The 23,126-nt window shown below is 34.0% G+C and overlaps 1 protein-coding gene across 1 annotated transcript in view; it reads right to left on the minus strand.

Moving 5' to 3' along the window:
* Nucleotides 1-18,880, minus strand: part of LOC144453365 (double zinc ribbon and ankyrin repeat-containing protein 1-like) — a 45,035-nt gene extending 26,155 nt beyond the window's left edge. The window contains exons 1-3 of the mRNA XM_078144643.1: nucleotides 18,760-18,880; nucleotides 11,686-11,863; nucleotides 3,106-3,253 (exon numbers count right to left, since the gene is read on the minus strand). Coding sequence (XP_078000769.1) covers nucleotides 3,106-3,253; nucleotides 11,686-11,794 — 257 coding nt within the window. The 5' untranslated portion in view covers nucleotides 11,795-11,863; nucleotides 18,760-18,880. The remainder of the gene's footprint in view (nucleotides 1-3,105; nucleotides 3,254-11,685; nucleotides 11,864-18,759) is intronic.
* Nucleotides 18,881-23,126: the final 4,246 nt, after the last annotated feature.

Here is a 23,126-nt window from a genome sequence, read left to right on the forward strand (position 1 = left end):
TCATTATATGGCATCTACATGTATATCTATAAACTACATTTGTGTATGAATATATATTCTATCAGATGTCAGTTGTCAATGATGAAGGCTGAGTAGGTGAACCATTTATAAAAGATATCTCTTAGATAGTTGAAATAATCTCCATTACACACAGATAACACTGGCAGATTGTAATCTTACAGTGGAAATTGATTTTCAGCAAACAGAGGAATGGCATTTCAAATTGAGTATTATACAAGGTAATTTCAAATTGACTATCTGTATTACACAAGGTGTTTCTGTTTGCAGCAGTAGTGCATAGAGTAGATAGCATAGAAATTGAATTTGGCAACTACACAAATTGTACCTGTTGAAAACATATAGTAGTAGGTAAAAATGCTAGGAACTACAAGCAGAGTTTTTCACCTAGATAGACTTCTCTTAAATGTGTGGTGTTTACAAAAAAAATATGATAGAAAATTATGTATTTTTTTTACAATATTCATTGTCTGCAGAATTAATGTGTACAAAAATGGATTGAATTACCAAATTTTTTGATAAAATGTGCATGAAGCCGAAATCACAATAAGGTAAAATAAAGATGTCTTCTGAATTCAGAATATTTACAGATTCTTTCCTTTGTGGTCTATTATTATGTGGGACCATGTGACACTACCAATGTAGCCATCTTTCCTGAATCATGAATGTATAACATGTAACACTACAATTACCGGTACATGGAAGCATGTTGAATGCATGGCTGAAGATGGAATTGGAGTCACAGATTTTGGGTTTAAAAATTAGCGCCAATGGTGTTGTAGGACAACTGTATGTATTCAGATGTTGCTATGGGTGTGGTCTCATTGCTAGGCATATTTGCATACATTTTTGGAATCTTTTATTAACTTGCCTGCCCTTCCCATTTTTCATCTTCGCAATATAAACCATCATTTAGCTGTTGCTATGGGTGTGGTCCTGTTGCCAGACATATTTGCATACATATCTTAAATCTGTATAATTCACTTACCTACCCATCCCTGTTATCTTTATAATACATTTTTGTGTACATGTATGCATCATCATTTCACTGTTGCTAAAGGTGTGGTCATGGTTGCTAGGGCCAATTGTGCCATAATGTTTTCAGTAATAACTGCATAATAATAACTGTAGAATAACACCTCCAGAAACATCCCCGCCAAGTTTCAATCCCATTCACCATGGCATGCAGTTTCAAGATACAAGTTTTTGACCAAAATTGACATTTCAGACCTAATTTTGCATATCACTTCTGGTATCATCACGTTGTGAATACAGCTTCATCTACACATGCCAAGATGCATCCACATTAAATTTCAGTCCAATCTGCTGGGTAGTTTTGGAATTATTGATGTTTGACCAAAAATCATATTTTTTACGCAAATCACACACCGGTGGTAAGATCATTTTGAATTGAACAATTTCCCAACTAGACACTCAAGGAAATATACCCACCACATATCATATGTAATCAGTCCAACGGTCAAGTCCACACACACACCCACATACCCACCCACCCACCCACACACACACACACACACATAGACAGACACACACAGACACACACACACACACACACATAGACAGACACACAGACACACAGACACACAGACATACACACACACACACAGACACACACACACACACACACACACACACACACACACACACACACACACACACACACATAGACAGACACTTTGCAATGCCTATAGTTGGTAACCGGTTCACATTAAACCAGGACTCTGACAAAATAATTGGGGAACTCAGACAGGTTTACCTATTTACTGCCCTTAACAAAAGCACTTTGAAGTTTCTCAAGCTACGTTAGACCACCATTAACAGCCATTAAGGAAAGATAACTACATTTTTTGTACAAGTATACACCTACATACTATCGGTACTTCAGTCACATCTATCGGTACATGTATTATGTATATATACAATAACTGCAGTACTGCTGTCTGACTGAAAACTCAATTTGTCGAGTGCAAAATTGAATCTGTCTGGCCTGAGTTGAAAAGGGTGTCTAGTTAGCTTTCATATTTCCCAAGATGTAACGTACACTGCATTGGGATTTAGAAAGTATTGAAGTACATCCACAGAAAAGCATTACCTTGATAGGATTATAAAGCTAACTTTTTGATACAAGTCTGTTACATGGTATAATGACTGTATTTTGATATCTTTACACCATACATGTGGCGCCAAGTGGTAGTGAGGGAAATTTAACCATGGCTACATTTCAGATAATACTGGGTGGATTATACATGTTGTATGTATATGTTGCTGTTAACATTCAAAATCTTCACTTTGCTTCATAGCCTTAAGCAGTGTTCAGATGAATAATTACAACTATGAGGATGAATGTTGCCAAGTCATAAAATATAGATTTTTCTACCTCATTAAGATAACAATCCAGAGTCAAAATGCAAAGTTTTCGTTTTGTTTCTTAAAGATTATTATTATTATTTAAAAAAAAAAAAAAAAAAACATCTCACATCCTGCATTTTTTACATCTCTTGATGTGTATATGAAAGTATTTCTTGATGACATGCTTGGAAAACAGTGTGCTGTTCCTCAGACATTTTATTGCATGATCCTACAGGAGTCAACCTCCCCTCCCCCTCCAATCCCTACCCCCACCCCTACCCTACAGTATGGAAAGCCTTGCAAATTCTACCTGTTGACCTCCTCCAGTTACCTAAGGGTTCTCAAACCTTAGCAATGACACTAAGCAAGCACCGAGGTACAAAGAGTCAAAACCTGCATGTTACAGCTAACTGAAACTTTCCTGATTCTCTATTCTCTTGTCTTACGGTTTATGATACCATATAAAATATTGTGTACGGCAAAGAATACCAGATGCTGGGACCACTTATTACGAGAATTGGTAATCAAGAATGAAGCTAATACCTGGGTTATTAACATGACCATCTCCTAGTGTTCGAACACGACATACAAAAGCACACACACACACACACAAAGTAAGTTTTCAAAAATAGAGGGAGCAAGATGGTTAGCGGGCAAAATTATAACTTGTTTTTAGCTGCACACAGCAAACTACACCTACAGTAGAAACCTACTTACTTGGTAACAGCCACAGCCTTTATAGTTCTTTTGCCTTCCCTTAGGTTGAATGGTCTCTTGTATTTGGTGGTGGTTTTGTTGAGTACTCTTTGAAATGGATCTGGTTTGGTGCCATTGGTTGTGTAGAAGATTTCAACACCGACTGACTCTACAGACATAGATTGAAATAAAAAGACAAAACAGAAATGATAATATTAATAACATATGTATACAATATAATACTGCACAGGTGTTTATTCATCATTGTCAACCACAGGCCTCTCTATGGCACTGTCATAAAACATACCAGCTTCCCAAAATGTATGTGTCATATTTCGATGAGTCAGCAAGAATATGTGTTGTCCACTGACTTGTCACAAAATGGTGGTAATTACACAACTTTGATTCATCAATTTCAAGGTAACACATTTTTTTTAACAAAGGTGAATTCTAATTTCTTTAATTATCTTTTCGACAGGAAAGTAATGAAGACTTTAGAATACAAGGTAAATATTAATTTCTTTCATTATTATTATTATTATTATTATTATTATTATTATTATTATTATTATTATTATTATTGAACTTTTGAACACAAAGGACATTCTGAATTCACAGCTGGATAAATTCACAATTTCAGAGAAGAGGAAAATAACGATATTTTTATACACAATTTTGTATAACATTAAAATATTAAAGTGACCATACATGTATGGATGAGAAATAAGTATTTATTGTGGATATTTGATTTACCTTTCTGCAAAACACAACTTAATGTTTCACTATGTTGAAAAAAAAACCATAGTACAATATACAATATATATGAAACACAGCCCAATTCATCACTGCACATGTACCATCTTTGTACACCACAGCCTATTTTACGACACCGTCCAAGACATTATTTTGCAGTATTGCAGAAAAAATAACAGCTCTGGTTTGCGAGAATGACGTGTATATGATGTCATCAAATGTGAAATCTAAAAACATTTAAAAAGTTTGTTACTATATATACATTGTATACAGAAAGTGATTTGTAAACAAACTGTTTACACACATACACACAACTTTTTATTTTTGTAATCATTGAGTTATGTACATGTATAACTGTACATGTGTACACAGATTTGGTCTATGTTGTTCTATTTTGATTTTTCAAGTAGAAATACATGTACATAGTAAAGTTGTTTTATTAATAAAAATCCAAAATAAATACCCCATTCCCATCCACATATGGCCACTTGAACAAATATTACTAACAGAATACAATATTCTCTTTTTTTTTTTTACAAATGCATGCACGCATGGACGTGAAAAACCTGCAAACACTTTTGTAAGTGCTATAAAAATCATGATTCCTTCTCACTTTAGTTGTGAACTAGTCGTTCAAATTTCATTCAGTCACTTTAACTCTAAATCAGTCATTTGTATAGAATCGTATTCCAACATACATACACATTATAGTGAATCTGATTCATGTTGTGTGCTATTCATCACTAGAGTAATAAGTTTAGCTGATGATAAAGACAGCATAGAGTTCTCAGATGAACTAGAGACATAATCTAATTTGAGGTAAATATACATTGTACCTGAATGCATTACATGTACTTTAGAGTCACTCAACGTTACTGTTCATCACACAACACACAAAAGATTTTATAATTCTCAATCCATGGAAAGACAGAGTATTGAAAACCTGTACTCTTTTTATATACATGTACAATGCATGTCTTTAGGTGCTACACTCAATGGTAATAACAAATAGTTACTGCTTTGTCTAATATTTAAAAGTACATGTAGCCCATATGGTGAGACGTTTTTTGGCTATATGAACTTTTTATTTAACACTGACATTTTTTATTACGAACTATAACTTTATTATAATTTATGTACAGTCAGTCTTTCTAATAGGGTGGTAAGTATGTACATGTAGGTAAAGTCTACCTTAGTCTACTCTCTATACGGTATCGTTACGATTTACACCTCCACGTTAGAGACCACGTTGGCACCCAGACTAAGTCTACCTGTGTTCCCCATATATTTTACTAGGATTCCTCATCAAAATGTCATAATGAAATAAGACTGATTTCATATTACATATTTGCATCAGATTTTCCTAAGGCAGTTGCCATGGTTCCCAAACCTTGGTACTACTCAAGATAGGTGACGTCCTTTGTGACGCACCATGTATGCATGCATGTATCAAATGTTCCAACTATAAAGCGTAAGAACTACCTCGACATTTGCATTAGTGAGGCATTAGTCTGTAAGATACCATGTATCGTGTTATGTATAGCCAAGATTCTATGTGCTTGTTGTGGATGTGGGCTATTACCCACGATGCAATGCTACGAACTGTGCTAATGGTTTTGTATTCAAAACCTAACATTAGATGATAATTTCACACAGCGATGGTTCAACTCATACATCTAAGGCCACCATGACATCTATCCCTTTGTGATAGGCTTTGTGATTATCAGTGAATACAGAAATGTTTACTTTCCACAGCTCCATTCTACTTGTTGATTCTCATCATACGGTGGCACTTACTAGTATACTGACATACACTGTAATCTGGCATAGTGGGAAGAACTAAAAGCCGATAAGAAATTTACTCTGCTTTTTGGCCAATTTTGAAAGAAAAATCCTAAGCTGTGACTTGTGAATAATAACTAGCCCAAATCAATGGTAAACATAGAATCTAGGCTGTGCCATGTACATGTACACTATCAGCTAACACTCAATGCTGAGAAGTTTGAACAGGACGAACAATAAATGTATCTTACTGTCCAGAAAGGCCAATGCATTTCAAATTAGATTGATTTTTACGAACAAAATGAATTGAATTCTGGTTTTCAGAAATTTGTTAGAATAAGAATCAATAATGGACAATAAGTGTACATGTCTGTAATGATTGCCATGAAAAATGACTTTCCAACAACGTAAACTGAAACAAATTTGAGAGACCATCTTGAATAATAATTGGATACATACATGGTGAGACAATTTTGTCTCCTACTTTTGTGGTGATCATTATTTTTTTCACAGATCATTAAATGTAAAAGGATAAGATATTGGTTTGTGAAGTATCCATTTGACAGTCTGACTGTTAAAGTGTGTTCTACACATTCAGACATTACAACACTGTTTTCTCATGTAGTATCAGAGACGGGTTCTACGTTTACGACACTGTTTTCTCACATACATGTACATGCACTATTTATTGATGGTGTGTTCTATGTTGTAAATAACACTGTTTTCTCATGTAGTATCAGAGATGTGTTAATCTAATAACTTCTATGTTTCCAACACTCAGTTTTCTCATGTAGTACATATATCAGAGGTGCACTCTACGTTACGGCACTGTTTTCTCATGTAGTATCAGAGGTGCACTCTACATTACGGCACTGTTTTCTCAAGGAGTATCAGCAAAAACTGGACTACTGTTGAGGTGTGTTCTATATAACCGCACTGTTTTACCATGTTGTATCATCATGGGTGTGTTCTTCACATTATGCCACTGTCATTGGTACACGTTAAAGTAAATTGTAGGTTGCAAAGTACAACACAAAAGAAATCAATATTAGGAACTGAACCATAGCCTTTCAATTCAGGGAATATTTACTCAAGGGATATGGCTTTCTTCAATCGTGTGTTTGAAACATGTTCAGTCATGTCAAGGAAACCCACATCACACATTCCTATAACGGTAATAATGCATTCAAAACATGGTGATTTTTTTAAAAGAAATATTTCATTTCATTCACTGTTAAGTTTCGTTCACATTATAGTTATATTATTACATCACAGACAGACAAACAGGGATCCTTAGAAATAAGTGACACAATAAAAATGGCTCCAATTAGAAAATCTATATTATCAATACCTTCTATTCAATGACTGATATGACACAGTTTTCAATGGTGAGAGATCTTTTTTCAATATGTGCTCCATCATTGTGGACTAGACTGCCAAACACTCTCCACTCCAAAAGAAATTTTAATGCTCTTAAAAGTTAAATCTTAAGGCCCATCTTTTCAGAGGTGTTTTTACTAAATGAAGTTTTTATGAATTTATGTTCAATGTGGTGGCTTTTATTGTGTTTCTTTATGATTTTATTAAGATTTTATTTTCCGCACTTTGAGATGTGATTTTACACTACTGTAACATAAATAGATAAATAAATAAATATTATCAATATTATTAAATATTTGAATATGAATGCATTTGGCTTCAATGATAGACAATTGATTTCCTCACAGCTAGACAAACATAAATCCTCAGATGTTACACACACACACACACACACACACACACACACGCACGCACACTGACACAACAAAAATGGCTTCAATAGACAATCCATATTCTGTATTGTTCATTCACAAGTGTTCCCTCTAAAGATAGCCAAATTTTATTGTTGCCAGTCAAAATGAGAAAAACTGCCATTTCTTGTGAGTCACCACATAGTATTACTTGGAGGGGGAACACCAAATTTTGATGCAGTCTCTAGTACTGTGCTTCAGTGGTGCATCAAATTTGCTTTAATGGAGGGAAATTCACAGTACATGTACCATATGGATAAAGTACCGGGGTATGTTTTGTTCAACTGAAATGTCAAACTGAATATTTTTTTGAATAAATTCTCAAAACGAACATGTCGTATAATTACTATGTTGACAGTTAACAAAATTCTACATGTACATTCATATATCGTCCAATCTGATTAAAACCAAATGTACATGTACAATGTAGTGGTCAGCTAATTCTTCAGTTTCATCTATTGAAGTATAACCTTCATTTTTTTTATCTATATGTTCATGGTTTTGTCTTTACCCCTAGGATGACTAAACCTAAAACATGAACATGGCTAAATTACAATAAAGGATACTCCAAGCAGAATATGGCAGTAATAGTGGGAAACAACCAACCATTACATGTATGTTGGATTTTAATGATGTTGAAAGGTACATGTAAGGTTATAGGTACATTGTATAATCCGTTTGTTTCATATCTCCATGGCTGCAACACATACAATGTTGAAAGCAAAGCAAATCAGATCTGTCTGTTAATATAAGCCATACATTTGTATCTCTTTTGTAAGAACGTTTGTATGGCTTTAAAAAAAACCACAGCTGTGGTTTTAGACAAATTATTAGTCATACATTGACTACAGGTAATCATACCAAAGAAAATTCTATTTTTCCTTCAAACTAAATTTAGCAGTTACATGTATGCTGTTATTTAGTTTCACTGCTTTAAGTGTGTACATGTATACAAATTGTATAATATGGTAAAAAAAGGTATTTTTCTTGGAAGTCTATGGTTGTTCAAAAATGGCAAGAATTACCCCAATAAATTGAAAATGAAATATTCTATGGCATTATGGCATTAGGTAAGGGTTAGTTTCACATTTATCTTCTGATTTGTCTGTCAGGTACTTATTAAACATAACAAAAAAAATGTTAATATCTCAGTAAGAGAAAAACAAATATACCAGCATTTTTGAAATCATGATGGGTTTTTTAAATTTTACCAGTTAAATGTAATAATCAAAGAATGAAGACAAGGTGTCAATTCTTGCAATTTGTACAACCTTACAAAAATATAGAATACATGTACATGCACTACATGTAGCTATTTTTGTAAACATACCTGCATGTTAACTTGCCAAGTGAAAGACAATGTTACATTTGTTAGCACTCAAGGCATAAAGAAAATCTTGTTATCTAATGAGTGAACTTGATTTGAAACAATACAGTAACACTAAGGTATTCAGAAGTATAAGTAACCTACATGTATGGGTATGTATGTATGTACGGTATAACCATGAGTATCGAGCTGTAGTAGTGTTCAAACAGCTGAGCTGTTGTGGCAACTGGCCAAACAATTAGTAGTCAACATGTGCAAACATGCTGTATGTACCACACAACAAGTGCACTGTGCATTCAACCTGACTAATTCATTTAATGTCGGGGGTCATGTTTGGGTCACATCTCACGAGAACAATACTTTACCGGAGAACAATACTTTACCTGGTACTGCCGCTGTCAAGAATAGTTGCATTTTATCTGAGATTGACAACTATGTCCATATCATAACAATTTACATACGTTTGTACTTTACTCCATATATCTCAAATTGCACTACTTACATTACAATACACATACCCCTGTACTATACCTGATCATATGTCTAAAAGTTTCAATGACCCATAATCATAAACTAATTTGCAATACAGTTTGTCTATCCATCTACATGGACAATTTAATAAACCTAGTATTGTTTACTCACAGTCCCTCTATCAAGATACTTTAATTAACTTGATAAAGTGACTCGGTAATTTTTCCCTTGTCCAATTAAATCATGCAGGTAGAATCACCTACCTCCATGTCTCCAAATCGACTACATGTTGTACATGTACATGTATGTATTTATGATTGACTAGACAATGATAAAATGCAGACCAAACTAGAGAAACAATTTTCTGTCAGTATCACTTGCTAAATCTACTAGGTGGTAGAGTAAATACTGTACAACAATAGTTAGCTTACAATCTAATCTCTGATACAAACTTTCTCACTATCAAGTCCTTTAATTCTTTCTTATGATAGTAAAGATGGATCAAACTAAGATTAGATTATGTGCTACAAGAATATTAGTAACACCAAAGTACAACTGTACATACTAAAAATAGTAAAATAACAGTTGTGTATTTATTACATGTACATCTACCCATGAGATCTGTCATTATGGCTTACAAACCTAGCAATCCTCCATTGGAAATGGTTGCTAGACTTTAAAAGCAATGATGTGTCTCTAGGCTAGACTACATGTACGTGTTACTTTTCCAACACAAACTACAAATGTACCATATTAACCATAATGACATCAATGTGATTATACATGTATGTGAGCATAACCCTTTACATTTTGTAAATTCAAAACACAGAAGTGTGTATCTAAGACATAGCTATGTTGGAACAGTTGAAACAAGTAGTCAATGTCCACTGCAGTATCTGTGTAACATAAATATTTGAGAACACTGCACTCACTGGTGTCCAAGGTTTAAAACAAATAAATGAAACATTTTAAGACAACTACTAACAGTATTTCAATTTTCTCACAGCAGTTTATCAGACTTTTGAACTCGACCATTGTCAGTGGATATTAAAAGTCTTACAGCTTTGATATACCATATAGCAAAAAACATGTAACTTTTGCAAATTACCATGGAATGTTGTGTAAGGAAAACATATACAAATGTACACTGTACACATGTATAACTATTATTACTCTAGTTTATATATTTACTAGTTTGTTTTAGCACCAAATACTTACTGCAGAAAATCCAATGAAGAAATGTAGTTTTCTTAATGGCTGCAATAAAGATTCTATTCTATTCTATTCTATTCTATAGGATTGTCTTGTAGTAAGACCTGAATCAATCTGATTACTAAAATCTGATGTAGATGTAGGCTAATCAGTCATCGTTATTTTACCTCAGTATTTTTGCCCTTCGTGATACATGTTTAAGGCGGCCATGTATCACAAAGATCCATTCAGGCAAATATACATGTACCGAGGTAAAATAACAATGAATGATTAGCCGACATCTACATCAAATTTTAATCAGATTGGACCAGGATCTGTGCTCAGACCTCCGGTGTGCAGCTCCAGCCCTCAACAGTGCATTTGGCCATGCGACCTGTTAGCTACATTTGTAGTCTAGAGGCTATCCATTAGGTTTGAATCTGAAGTTTGACTCAATACCATGCTGGCATACAGACTACCTGTTAGCAGAAATTGCCTGAGGGTCTAACAACTACACTACATTGTAGGTTGATATCTAAAGTTTATCAGTACTACATGTACATGTACAATGTACTGTACAACTAAACATTTAGAATTCAAAGATGTCTTTCCTTTACAAGTTTTTTCTGCCACAAATTCGACACATCTGTTGTTAGTTGTGCTCTGTTTAATTTTCATCAAGATTTAAATATATATCTAAATATATTGTATTATTAGCATCATACATTTCGGCACCTAAATGTTTGCAGTTTACTTTAAATGAAAAATGTAATGATGTAATTCATCATTTTCTATTCAGGTACATGTATATTATTTTGTGTTTTCTGAGTTCTTTATTACAAGACAATTGTCTTTAAGTAATTTAGTTACAGACTTGTTGAGATTCTGGACTCAGCATGGTCCATGGGTTAGTCCCTCTGGAGTAGCATCACACAAATTCAAACCATGTACAACAATAAGTCATTTTTCGTCTTGCGACAGATCTCACGAGATCCCGCTTGAGCCATTGCATTCATAGCAACCACATGTGAGGGTGGTCAAGCTGAAAGTGTCAAATGTTTAGCAACATTATTGTTCTCAACATCATCGCCATCGCATATGGCCATGGCGAAAGCTTGACCACGATCACGTTTGACAACCATTGTTGCTTGGCATATTTGCATTACTAGTGAGATCTGCAACGAGATGTAAAATCCCTTATTAGCAGCCTGAAATTCATACAGTCCTGTCCTATAGAAGATCATCATGAAATGTACCTGGTGTTGAAGGAATAAAAGATGCACTTACCTGATTTGATTTCAATAAAGGTATTAGTGTCTATATGAGAGCTTGATGTTCCAAGCAATGGGGGTCTGAGAGGAACTATCTGTGGAGTTGCTATTGCACCAGCTGACATAGTGGTAGTAGTACCAGTATTACTGTACTAATTATGGCTATGCTGACAACATCAAATCGTCTCTTAATTCTGTTAAAAACAAGAAAAAGACAAAGATTAATTTTAAAAGCACTATATAACATAAATCAAGCAAAGAAACTACATGTATTACAGCATAAATACTTTCTTCTAAAATGAATCATCATAGATTCACAGGGTACATGTAGATAGAGATGAGTGTAGTGGAGTCACTGATTAATTAGTCTTACATGTACATGTAGGATAGTTGGAAAAGTATATTTGTATTTGATGTATCCATAGATGAAAATTTCCATTTATTTGTTTTTCAAAATGTACCGTCAATTCTCACTGGTAAACAATCCATGTGTGTAGTTCTTACTTCAAACATGTACATGTATAGTAGTATATATTTACTTTCAATTAATGATGGAAAATGGCAGCTGAGCATTCAAAAACTTCTAAGACTTGTAATGTCTACACACACTGTGTCACATACAATGTATGTGTTCCTATCTTCTGGAGTTACATGTATTATACTTCAGGACTAGTAAAATGATCATTTTTCAGTAAAAATCCAAATAATGAATTATTATAGGACATACCAATGTAGATCAGCATACACATACATGTACATGTACACTGATTTCTAATATTCATTTCATATCAGCTCTGTTATATGTCAAACAAACTTACAACCTTCAAAGTAATTTCAAGCATGCCCCTGAACTGTGATTCAGATTTTAGACAAATTATTACTCAAGACTTTAAGTGGTAATAAGTGGACTACTTGTGTATACCAGACAAATTGTAAAACTATAAATTTCAGGTAATTTGCAAAACCAGGTTAAAACCAAAATGAAGTTAAGTACTGACTCATTACACATTGATTGATTGTTTGGGTTCAGTAGGGCCAAGTGTGCACTACTACCTACATTGCATGCATGGAGACTTTGGAGGACGGTCCTACTTACATTATGTATCCTGTACAATTCTAATAAATCAACGGTACATAAATACTACTTTTCCCTAGGTTTGAAAGTACAGATCATGTCATAAATTAATTTACAATATTTCTACCGTAAAGGTAAAGTAATAGTAATGGGGACTGATAAAGTTGTATTTGTCTTGTAAATATCGGATCCCTATCCATACACCTTGTACACAATATACATCATATGTACAATAATTTTAGTTTGGAACTCAATAAAAATACATACAACTAAGGCAGGTTTTACCTATTTACTGCCCTTAACAAAAACACAGATTCTTTACCACATACATGTACAGAAGTTTCTCACCCTTTGACCATAAATTTCAATAGTTCTTTGAAATTGGTTTCTAGCTTCAGTTACAGATGTGTTGCTATAATCGGTTATAGCATGGATTTCATCAGCAGTAGCTTTAGTATTACATAAATGACATAGTCTTTCATGGGGGGGGGGGGGGGGGGGGTCATATAATAATTGTTATGCAGGACAATGTACAAATGTATTTCTACAGTATGAGTACACTTACAGATGTAATACTACTATTTCCAAAGATAGTACAGCTATACTTAATGTTATCATATTTGTTGTTTTGAAACTAGTAAAGTTTAAACGTTTAATTCATCTGTTCATTTGTACATATTTCGTTTATTTGTTCTGAGTTGCAACAGAAATTATTGAGAGTACAAATGTACATGTATAACTAAAATCAGTGAAAATCATACAAACATATTTTATTTTCTTTAAAAATTCAAACTCAGTATATTTATTTCCCTTCACATATTTGTAAGAAAGTACTAGATATTCCAAAGTTGTTATTTCTTAACAAAAAGTGAGCAATATAAAAATAACATTTTTTCTATGAATTTGTGATAATATTCCAATTTTATGAAAACCATTGTCCATGAGTAATTTCAGCTGCTGTCATTCCTAAAGCTATATTTATTTCACATTACAGCATGATTTCTTCTCATTCACGACAAATGTAATACAGTTGCTGTATACAATGGTTGCCCTTGGTAACCTTTGGTTTCCATGTACAATAGCTACATGTACATTGTGCAGTTTTTCCAAAGCGTATCTTTTATCATCTTCCGTTTTTTTGAGGGATCAAATATCAATAACCTACAGCTATTATACACACTCAAAAGTCGCATGAAATATTTTGATATAAAAAAAACCTAATATCTGAGACTTGTAACTTCAGTTGAGATAAGACTTCAATAAATTGACGGTATAATGAATATATAATAAAAGAGTTATAAATATCTTACTATCACTGAGGCAGTTGCTACTCCGATTATCAATATTTCATTCATCCAATCTACATGTACATGCAACACAAACGTAGTGATAATGATAGATTTATAGGCATGTTGGCTAATTTGCATACAAATTGCTTTCTTGCTTGCTTGAAAAAATACAAACTTAAAGTGTTCTTCATTTTTGTGAAAAAATTATGATAAATATGACAAAAATGAAAAACTATATGGGACAACTATACACAAAGGCAAAAAAAGAGTGGTGAAAACAAATCATGTTATATCTGCTTACTGATCTACAATGTATTCAGTAAAACTGATACAATGTAGCAATATCCAGTTTTTCCCTCACTTTCTTCCACAGTACATAAATCTATTCCTCCTAATAACTTGGGAGTCTTACAAAATGTAAATGATGGCTTGGAAAATACATGTACTTTCATCCCAGACTTCTTCCACATTCAAATTTATCTCTCTCAAATCATAAATGGGAAGACACAATAATTTTCTTCAACCTATTATACAATTTACCCTTCCCTAAAAGTATAGCCATATATCTTATTTCAAACAATTCCAACATTTTAATTGTATCTTGTTAAAATTTCGTCACTTGATAATCCAAATTTGTAACCCTGTCCCTACCTAAATAGATATCAATTCAGTTAGACCAATTCAAAATTGTTTTCTGTCCACACAAGAAAACTGAACAAAACATTTGAATTGGTAAACCAGTTTTGAACCAATTTAATTTGAATCGGTTTCAAACCATTCCCCTGAGGTGACTTCAAAACTGGTTTTGTGAATTTGGGAACTGCAGAACCGTATTTGATTCATTTTCGAACCGATTTCACAATTCCACTAGGACACAATGCTGTCTCTACAAGTCTCAGACTACATGGATCTATCACATTCCCTTACTACTGACCAGCCGGCAACTGAATCCTAGAGATGGCATTGTCATGTGAGCGACATCATAGTACATGTACAATTTTATGTACAAAGTCAAATTCCAAGTACATGCATGTACATGTATCACCATATTTGTGCAGCAGACACATGGACAATACACTTTTCTTATGGGCGGCTACCAGAATCAATACCACAAACAGAGAAATATCAATAAAAACCTCCAACTTGAAAGCAGAATGTGAGAAAATTGTAAATAATGAAATGAGTTCGTATTTTATGAATTTGACGAAGAATTTCAATTCCACATTTTTAATACATGTACATAAAAATCAATCATCGTCATGGGAAAGTTCTGAATCAAATTAAATTTTGACTTGATACTCATTTTATTTGGTAAGTAATTCTCATTTTCACAAATACATGTACATTTGTACATATGTTACAGTTGCACTCACCTCAAAAACAATTTTCAATACATACAGAACCAGTCACCATGAAAAAGTCTAAACAGGATTTAATACTGATCATGCTGTCATATAGTATATACTGAAATTTATGGTGCCAAAACAGCATGAGTGTCACTATATTTAATTTTACTTTGAACCAGATTCCGGAAATCCTGACAGATAGTAACCATAAATCTAAAATACTGACTCAGGAAACAGCAATATAAAATGTATAAACTTTAAACGTCATTCCCTCATTCCTGTACCATTGAACCCATGATTATACATTTTATATAATTTTTTTTTATTGTGATAGTGAAAGGTTTGAGCATCTTTTTCTAGTACATGTGATTGGCAGTTTATCGTTCCTTTTACGTTGAATATTCACCAAGTCACGGTTTACCATTTTAATATCTTACCTCCACCTGGTTAAGGTATATTAATTAATTTGAAATATTGGTGATTTTACTAATTTTTAGGTAACGTATTATCTAATAACTTTTGTGACCTTACTACATTGTAAATCAAGATTAGTATTTGGAGATTAATTAAATTAATCTGAGATCTCATCAGAAGTAGTCTGGATGCTACCCATGCATGGCTTTGAATGACTTCTCAAATCTTCAAAGCCATGGATATATCATCTAGATTAAGCAAAAGGAAGGAAGGAAGTAAAAGTTACTGTTGAAAAATATACACGTCGTGCAAGCCTTGACTCCGCAGTGCATTTTTTTAACAAGAGTAAACTACAGCATGTAGACCTCACGTATAATTCGCATAGAGGCGTTGACTCACTGAGAATGCCTGTAGACACAAAATAGAAGATGAAAGCTGTATGCTGCCACTGTCACTATGTCAGTATCACATGAAGCCTTTATACTCACACTTTTATAAATTTACATGTATGTACAATGTACATCATAATTTGTCACTGCAGTACAACAGCTATATTTTTGTACATATATTTTTGAGTCTTTACACAGGTAATCCTCTTTCTCCCAACTAGTAATTACTTGTTTACAAACAATATACCCCCTTGGGAGAGAGGGGGTTGATTTTTCATAATACATTTGTACTTGCTAACCTCAAAGGGTCCATTTTTTTGTATTTCTGACTTTAGATGCTGTCAAGCTTTTGTGGCAATCTATCTATTTTTATACATGAGGGTTTTTTTTATAACTAATTATACTCACTACATAACAAAACCACATTTGTTTACCGTGGACAATAAAAAAAAACTTCAGAAAAAGCTGGACGATACTTCTAATTTACCATTTCATCTATCAATTATTCTTTGATGTCACCATGGCAACCTAGGATTACCAATATTAAAGTCATTTCAGCATTTTTATCTTAGGTTTAAAATTTCCATTTCAGCACTACAGTTAATTCTGAGTTTACTACAGCTACAGGTACAAATGTACATTGTTATTTCAGTCTGACCAAAATATCTATTTTACTCAAGTTATATGGGTTTATGGCTGTATAGACCTTGGTGGCGGTGACACACATGAAGACTTTATGAACCAAAATATCTCAATGTAGGGATTACAGAGACTGAAAAAAAAAGCTAAATTAATTAACAATTGGTATATTATAGTTCATTATATAGTTGTCCTTTTGACCATTCTCTGGATTTTTTTTTTACCATTTTAGATCGAGACGTATTATAAATGTCAGAACATATGACATCATAAGCATGGCTTCAACTTCTAGTGATAACTAAGTTTTCTGACATGGCATTTCATTCCTAATCTTAAAACATTTCAAAACTTTTTAAAACTTCTACTATCTGGAGACAATACATGTATATTCCATCTTTATGAAAGATCTCAAAATGTGCTAGCAATTATACAATGTACATATGTATAATATATAACCCAACCCAGCTCTTAAATACAAATACATGTATGGCGCTCATTATCTACTCACACTGGAGTGCATTGTATATATAGCCATGGCAACAACTGATTATTGCCAGTTATGTTCAGAATGTTACTACCAGGTAGCAATAATATTACTCCATACATAATGCCATAAAAATGGTATATCTGTGCACTGCATATATTATTTCAAACCTGGATATACATTGTAGGCACAGGGAAGTGTCACTGTGTGCATTTGAAAAAACACTACAATTTTATGATTTTATGAGAACAATTTAATATAGTAATTACTATATGATCCAAGATTTACATCTTAAAAGTAAACTGTAGAATATGTAGAATTTAACAAAAGTAATTGAAATTTCCTCTATTACTCATACCATAGACATTGGATAAAGACTCTATGCTCTCTGGTGTAGAGTATATAACTTGTAAAAAGGGATGATTGCGTCTGACACACAAGCTCAAAAAGCAAACTTGTTTTGGGGTTGGGGGGTTGGCGTCAATGCTTAACTTCATTTTCGCAGTTCTAATAAGTTCTATTACAAATTTCGAATACTTTCACACTTTCAATGATAGGAGCCTAGGTAATTTACTACTAATACTATTGAGATGTTGATAAGTTGATAAAAATTTACTTCTAATGTGAGATATGATGATGCTGGGTTTCTGGTAGTATTTTGATGTATTTACCATCATCTCAGTAAACAGGTTCTGTTGGAACTTCACACCATTATTGTGCGATTATCCATATTTAATTAAAGTGTCTGTTTATTTGTATTATCTAATTGTTGCACAACATTTTTTTTTTGAAAGTTCATGCAGCAAACCTAATGAATCTGAAATGAGAATTTTTGACTTTTTAAAAAAAATAAAGAATGTCAATTTGTTTAATGAAATTATGCATTACAAACTGAGTGTGAGTATTAATAACGTACCATAGGCGTTACAAAATTAAAATTGATATACTACTAGAAGTTGCACAACGAAATTCTTGAATGAAATATTTGACGTGTGTATCAGAAAACTGTCGAATTACCGGTTTGATTCATAAATACAACCACCTTGCAAGTCAGTAAATAATATCACTGTCAAAAATATGCTGACGACAAACACAATCAAATAAGGCGGACAGGTATTGGTCATTGGACCATCGAATTTTTGCGGTATTGTCTTGCATGATTGTCCTCGAAGGGCTATAAACACTGAAATTCCATACCGCGTTGTTGTTCAACACTTACTAGTATTAACTGGTAACAGTTCAAACCTACGTACAATTGTTTCCCGGTATTAATATCGTGAATTAAATCAACGATCGACGTTAAGTTTGGTTGGAGGCAGCAAAATTGGGGCAACCGCAACATACATGACATACGTTGAAGGTTCAAAACCATGTCGAAAGACGTTTGGAACAACTTCAAGTTGAATCAAAGCGCCTGCTAGCTGCAACCCGTTCTTCTGTAATTTTAACCTTACCTGAAACACTTGCTGGCTACCGAAAGCCGAATTTCGCGTTCCTCCAGTACAAAAATCACCAGGAAGTATTAGTCCCAACTGTTGAAGCAGTAAAGTGGCGTTATTCTGTGCCTTATCAACGTTTATATACAGCTAACTGAGTACGTTCAACTCAAGCGTGGTTGCTAGCAAAACAAAGTCGATTCATAAGCATAGGCAGTAGGCGGGGAGATCAAACATGTTGGTGAAATCTTTCCTCCAATGGACATCATTGATTCAAAAGACAGAATTTCATTATGATTTCACTTGTCGATACCACTGACTTGTTTTTTTTCAATTTTCATGACAAGTGTTGTAGGCTCATAGTGTAAAAACAAAAACAAAAGAAAGTCCTAATACTTAGCCATCGTTTTCGTAAAGACACTGATAGACAAAACCAAGCTATTACTAAGCTTATCCATTCACGTCATGATAAAACAATTCAAAACATGTAATTTCCTATATCCATCATCATGTTCGTCTTCTTTCAAAATTAGGATGAGGATAGTCAAGAGGAGACAAACTACAATATGCCGAATTACTGGTCAGTAATGCCTAAAACTCAGCATTTTCACCGAGAGAAAAAGAAGTAAATATTACTTCTTCTCCATAAATTACACGTATTAATCAGTTGCAAATTGCCGTCCCGTGTACGTGTTTCATTGAGATCCCCGGGTTTAAATCTGAACTAGCTGTAACAGGAACGGTTTTTAAAAGAATGTTTTATAGGTACGTACAATAATTTACTCGTAATATAGTACATCATGAGCAGTATTGAATTACCTGTGGGTAAACATATATTATTTTTGTGTAGCTTTATACACAGTAAATCAAATCGAATAGATTTTTGGTCCGTACCCAAAAATCAGCGCCTTCAACGTCGATCACGATTTCAACCTGTTTCTGTACTGTTTAAGGATAATATTAACCACTGATTGCTGTAACATGTTCAATGTCTAATTACTTGTATTTTAAAAGAAAATGATATTCCAGTTACAACTACTACAATTTTCGCTTTCGCTTAAGATTTAAATTTGACACTACATTACCTACATATAACATTGACTGCTATCTAACAGATGAAATGTCATTCTAGTAATTTAATTTCCAATTTTTAGTGAATATATCTTGTAAAATATAAAACGTCCAAGTAGTGCACGTTTCGGTCTATTTAATATTTAACTGGCTGTAATTTCTCTTCTCAATTTCAATTAATGAACTTAGTAAACTTAAATTAATGCACCTCGACAAATAAATGAAGGCATATGGAGGATTCTTTGTAAGGCCAAAACAAAAAATGTTTCTGGTCAGGACAGTTCGTCTAAAATGGTGCGACGACGCAATTTCTTTTTAATTCTCGACAAACCTGTCACTCAGTCTACTATTTATGACAGTTACTTTTTATTTACGTACTTTAGAGCAAGTGTGTATGTAGGACAGATATATGATGTCATTGGCTCTCAAGTTGTCTTCACTGAAGTAGGGAGGGTTATTTTTGTGTTTCCCATCGGCTTTGCAGACTGCATGGCTAGACAAACACACAAAAACAGACCGACGCGAAGGTATTAATTGTAAGTGATGCGCTCGCTGGCTAGAAACAGTTCTCTCCTCCTTTTTTTGGCCTAATCAAGAGCTCCACCTACGGCGTTCGTTTGTCCACTGTTTTGTTTGTTTGTTTGTTTGTTTGTTTGTTGGTTGGTTGGTTGGTTGGTTGGTTGGTTGGTTGGTTGGTTGGTTGGTTGGTTGGTTGGTTAAAAAGATATTAACTGATAAGTCATGGTGGATTTAGACCAAGTTTATGGACCGGAAAGATTGGTGGAGATTCGACTGTTCGTGCGGATTTCGATTTTAGCCACAGTGAAGATTTTGGCGAAGGGATGGGATAGAGATTGTTTCAAATACTGAAACAATTACATATAAATCAGATCAGATACTAAAACCGGGAATCATCTCCTAAAAACCCATAAGTCACAAACCACTTTCTCTGCTTCACCATGTGGGGGCACAATCGAAGGGGAAGTCCTTTGTTAGTGAGTGTTAGTTTTCTTTTGAAAACAGCATTCCGTTTCAGATTTGATGTCTTACAGGTATCCTTCCTTTTCGTATTAGTTTATACACTTTACTCGGCACACACACACGTTTTTACATTGTTTACGAGCAAGACAATTAGAAACAAGGGAACTTTCAATATTTATAAGGTGGAGGGCCGGAGGAATCGGGAGTGTGGGTCACATTTTACAAACCCGTTCTTGTGGGAGGGTCGTATTTTGCATCACAAGGTTTGGGGAGGGTCACACTTTACAATCCGTAGTTTTGTGATCAAATTGAAGATTAAATTATTGTCAGTTTCTTTTTGTGTGTTTTGAGATGTAAAAGTGAGATGAGCACTCAGCATTTATTGTTGCGAGTACTTTAAACACCAACATACAAAATTAAAATTACATATATTGTAAGAAAATTGTTAAATAAAACGATGCATTTTGTTGAGTGTACCATATCACCTTATCATTCACAATGTCCGTGAATGTTGTTATTTAAATGTGATGGTGGCGGTGGTGGTGGTGGTGGTCTTTTACTGTTTGTCACTTTATATGTACAAATATTGCTTTCTAATACAGAGTCAAAATCATTTAATTTGTATGTATACATATAATGGGAATATTGATTAACTTTCAGTATATGCAATTGTCATGGGAAGGGTCATGTTTTAGAAAATGGGACAATGGGGAGGGTCACATTTTACAAATGGAGAATGGGGGAGGGTCATGTTTTACTTAACATATCATGTGTGATTTCATACGCCCCCCTGTAAATACTGAAGGCTCCCTAATTGAGATCCTTATTAATGCTGACCAGTCATCCCCACTGTGTACTGAGTGACACAACAGCAACACAGTCATTCTAGTAATAAGACAAACACAGAGCAACTGAAGTGTTGGTGAAACAAGAGACCCGGCTTCCTTTAATGTCTACATTCTGAAAACATTATTACAAATACAGTAAATGCAAAAAAATCTCCACTTTATACAAACACTTCAATTTATCATGTAAGCAAGACTAAATCAGATAATTTATATAGGAAATCAAATCTTTAACAATGCGGACTCATATATTAATACTTGTCAAATGTATTATGACGGCGTACCGCTGTCCTGACGTTATACAACAGTTGTATTTTATCTGTAAGAGTACGTTTTCGGAGAGAATCTTCCCGAAGCACTGATGTTCATTTTCATCTACAACAAACTGAATTTAGTGTCAGGGTAGTCTTGCTTGCAGACGAAATAAGTCATCCCTTCCTTCTCTGTCTGCAAGCAGGCCTAGCGAAACGCGTGCACCTTCGAAATTCTGTGAGCAGGACAAGTGACAGGATAGACTTTCAATGTTTAATTACTTACTTACTTTAATATTAAAGTTTTTTACTACAACGCATCAATCCAAGGGCCAGTTGATGACTTAGTGTTCCCAATACTATGATTTGTTTACTGAGTTGATATCAGGCGAGATTCAGTCAATATCACTACTACAGCTACAAAATGTCGGAAATCGGCATTGATTGTACAACTATGGCAAATCAACTGTCAACCAGATTTAAAGTGAATGCCTTCCGTAAGGGTAATATTGAGTTTTTTGTTCCTACACATAAAAATTGCTGGAATGCAACAACCTTGTTACAGTAGGCTATAAGTACATGGTATACCCCTGAATTGGCAAAAAGGTGTGCCAAACTAAAAGAAATCTGAAACGACTATGTGATATCAATCTATGTACGTAGTGGAACAGGTGTAATGGCTTTTGAAATGAAATTATTCAAATTTACAGGGATACACATCAACATAATGAATTTTAGCTCTATAACTGTGATTTTTGAAGTCCCAGTAAAAGTTAGTTGTCGAAAAAGTTGTTCGAATGTCCGCTACCTTTTATCAGTACAGGAAAGCTTGACTCGACTTCACTCCTCCTTCGCGATCCCCCACATACCCGCGATCAGTGTACACTAGTTTCCTCGGCAAATAATAAACACAATTTACGTCGTAACATCGCTAGTAGGCAGAAAGTTTACAAACTTTATGGTAAGCATGATACCGGTCTATACTTTGATTCTATACAACTCGTTTACGGGCAATATTATGTAACACTCGGTTCAAGAATTACGCGATGCACGCCACAATGAGGTGAATTTTCATGGCTCTCAAGTTGGTTTCTCGAAATCTAAAATTCAGATATGGACAGAAATTTATCGATATATATTTTGATATACGTACCTTTCAATACAAGCAACCCGAATACTTTGAACGGTCTAGAACAAAGTCAATCAATGTCGGAAAATTGGGGAAAATTCCATGAAA

Source organism: Glandiceps talaboti, chromosome 2, assembly GCF_964340395.1.
Source record: "Glandiceps talaboti chromosome 2, keGlaTala1.1, whole genome shotgun sequence".
Lineage (NCBI taxonomy): Eukaryota > Metazoa > Hemichordata > Enteropneusta > Spengelidae > Glandiceps > Glandiceps talaboti.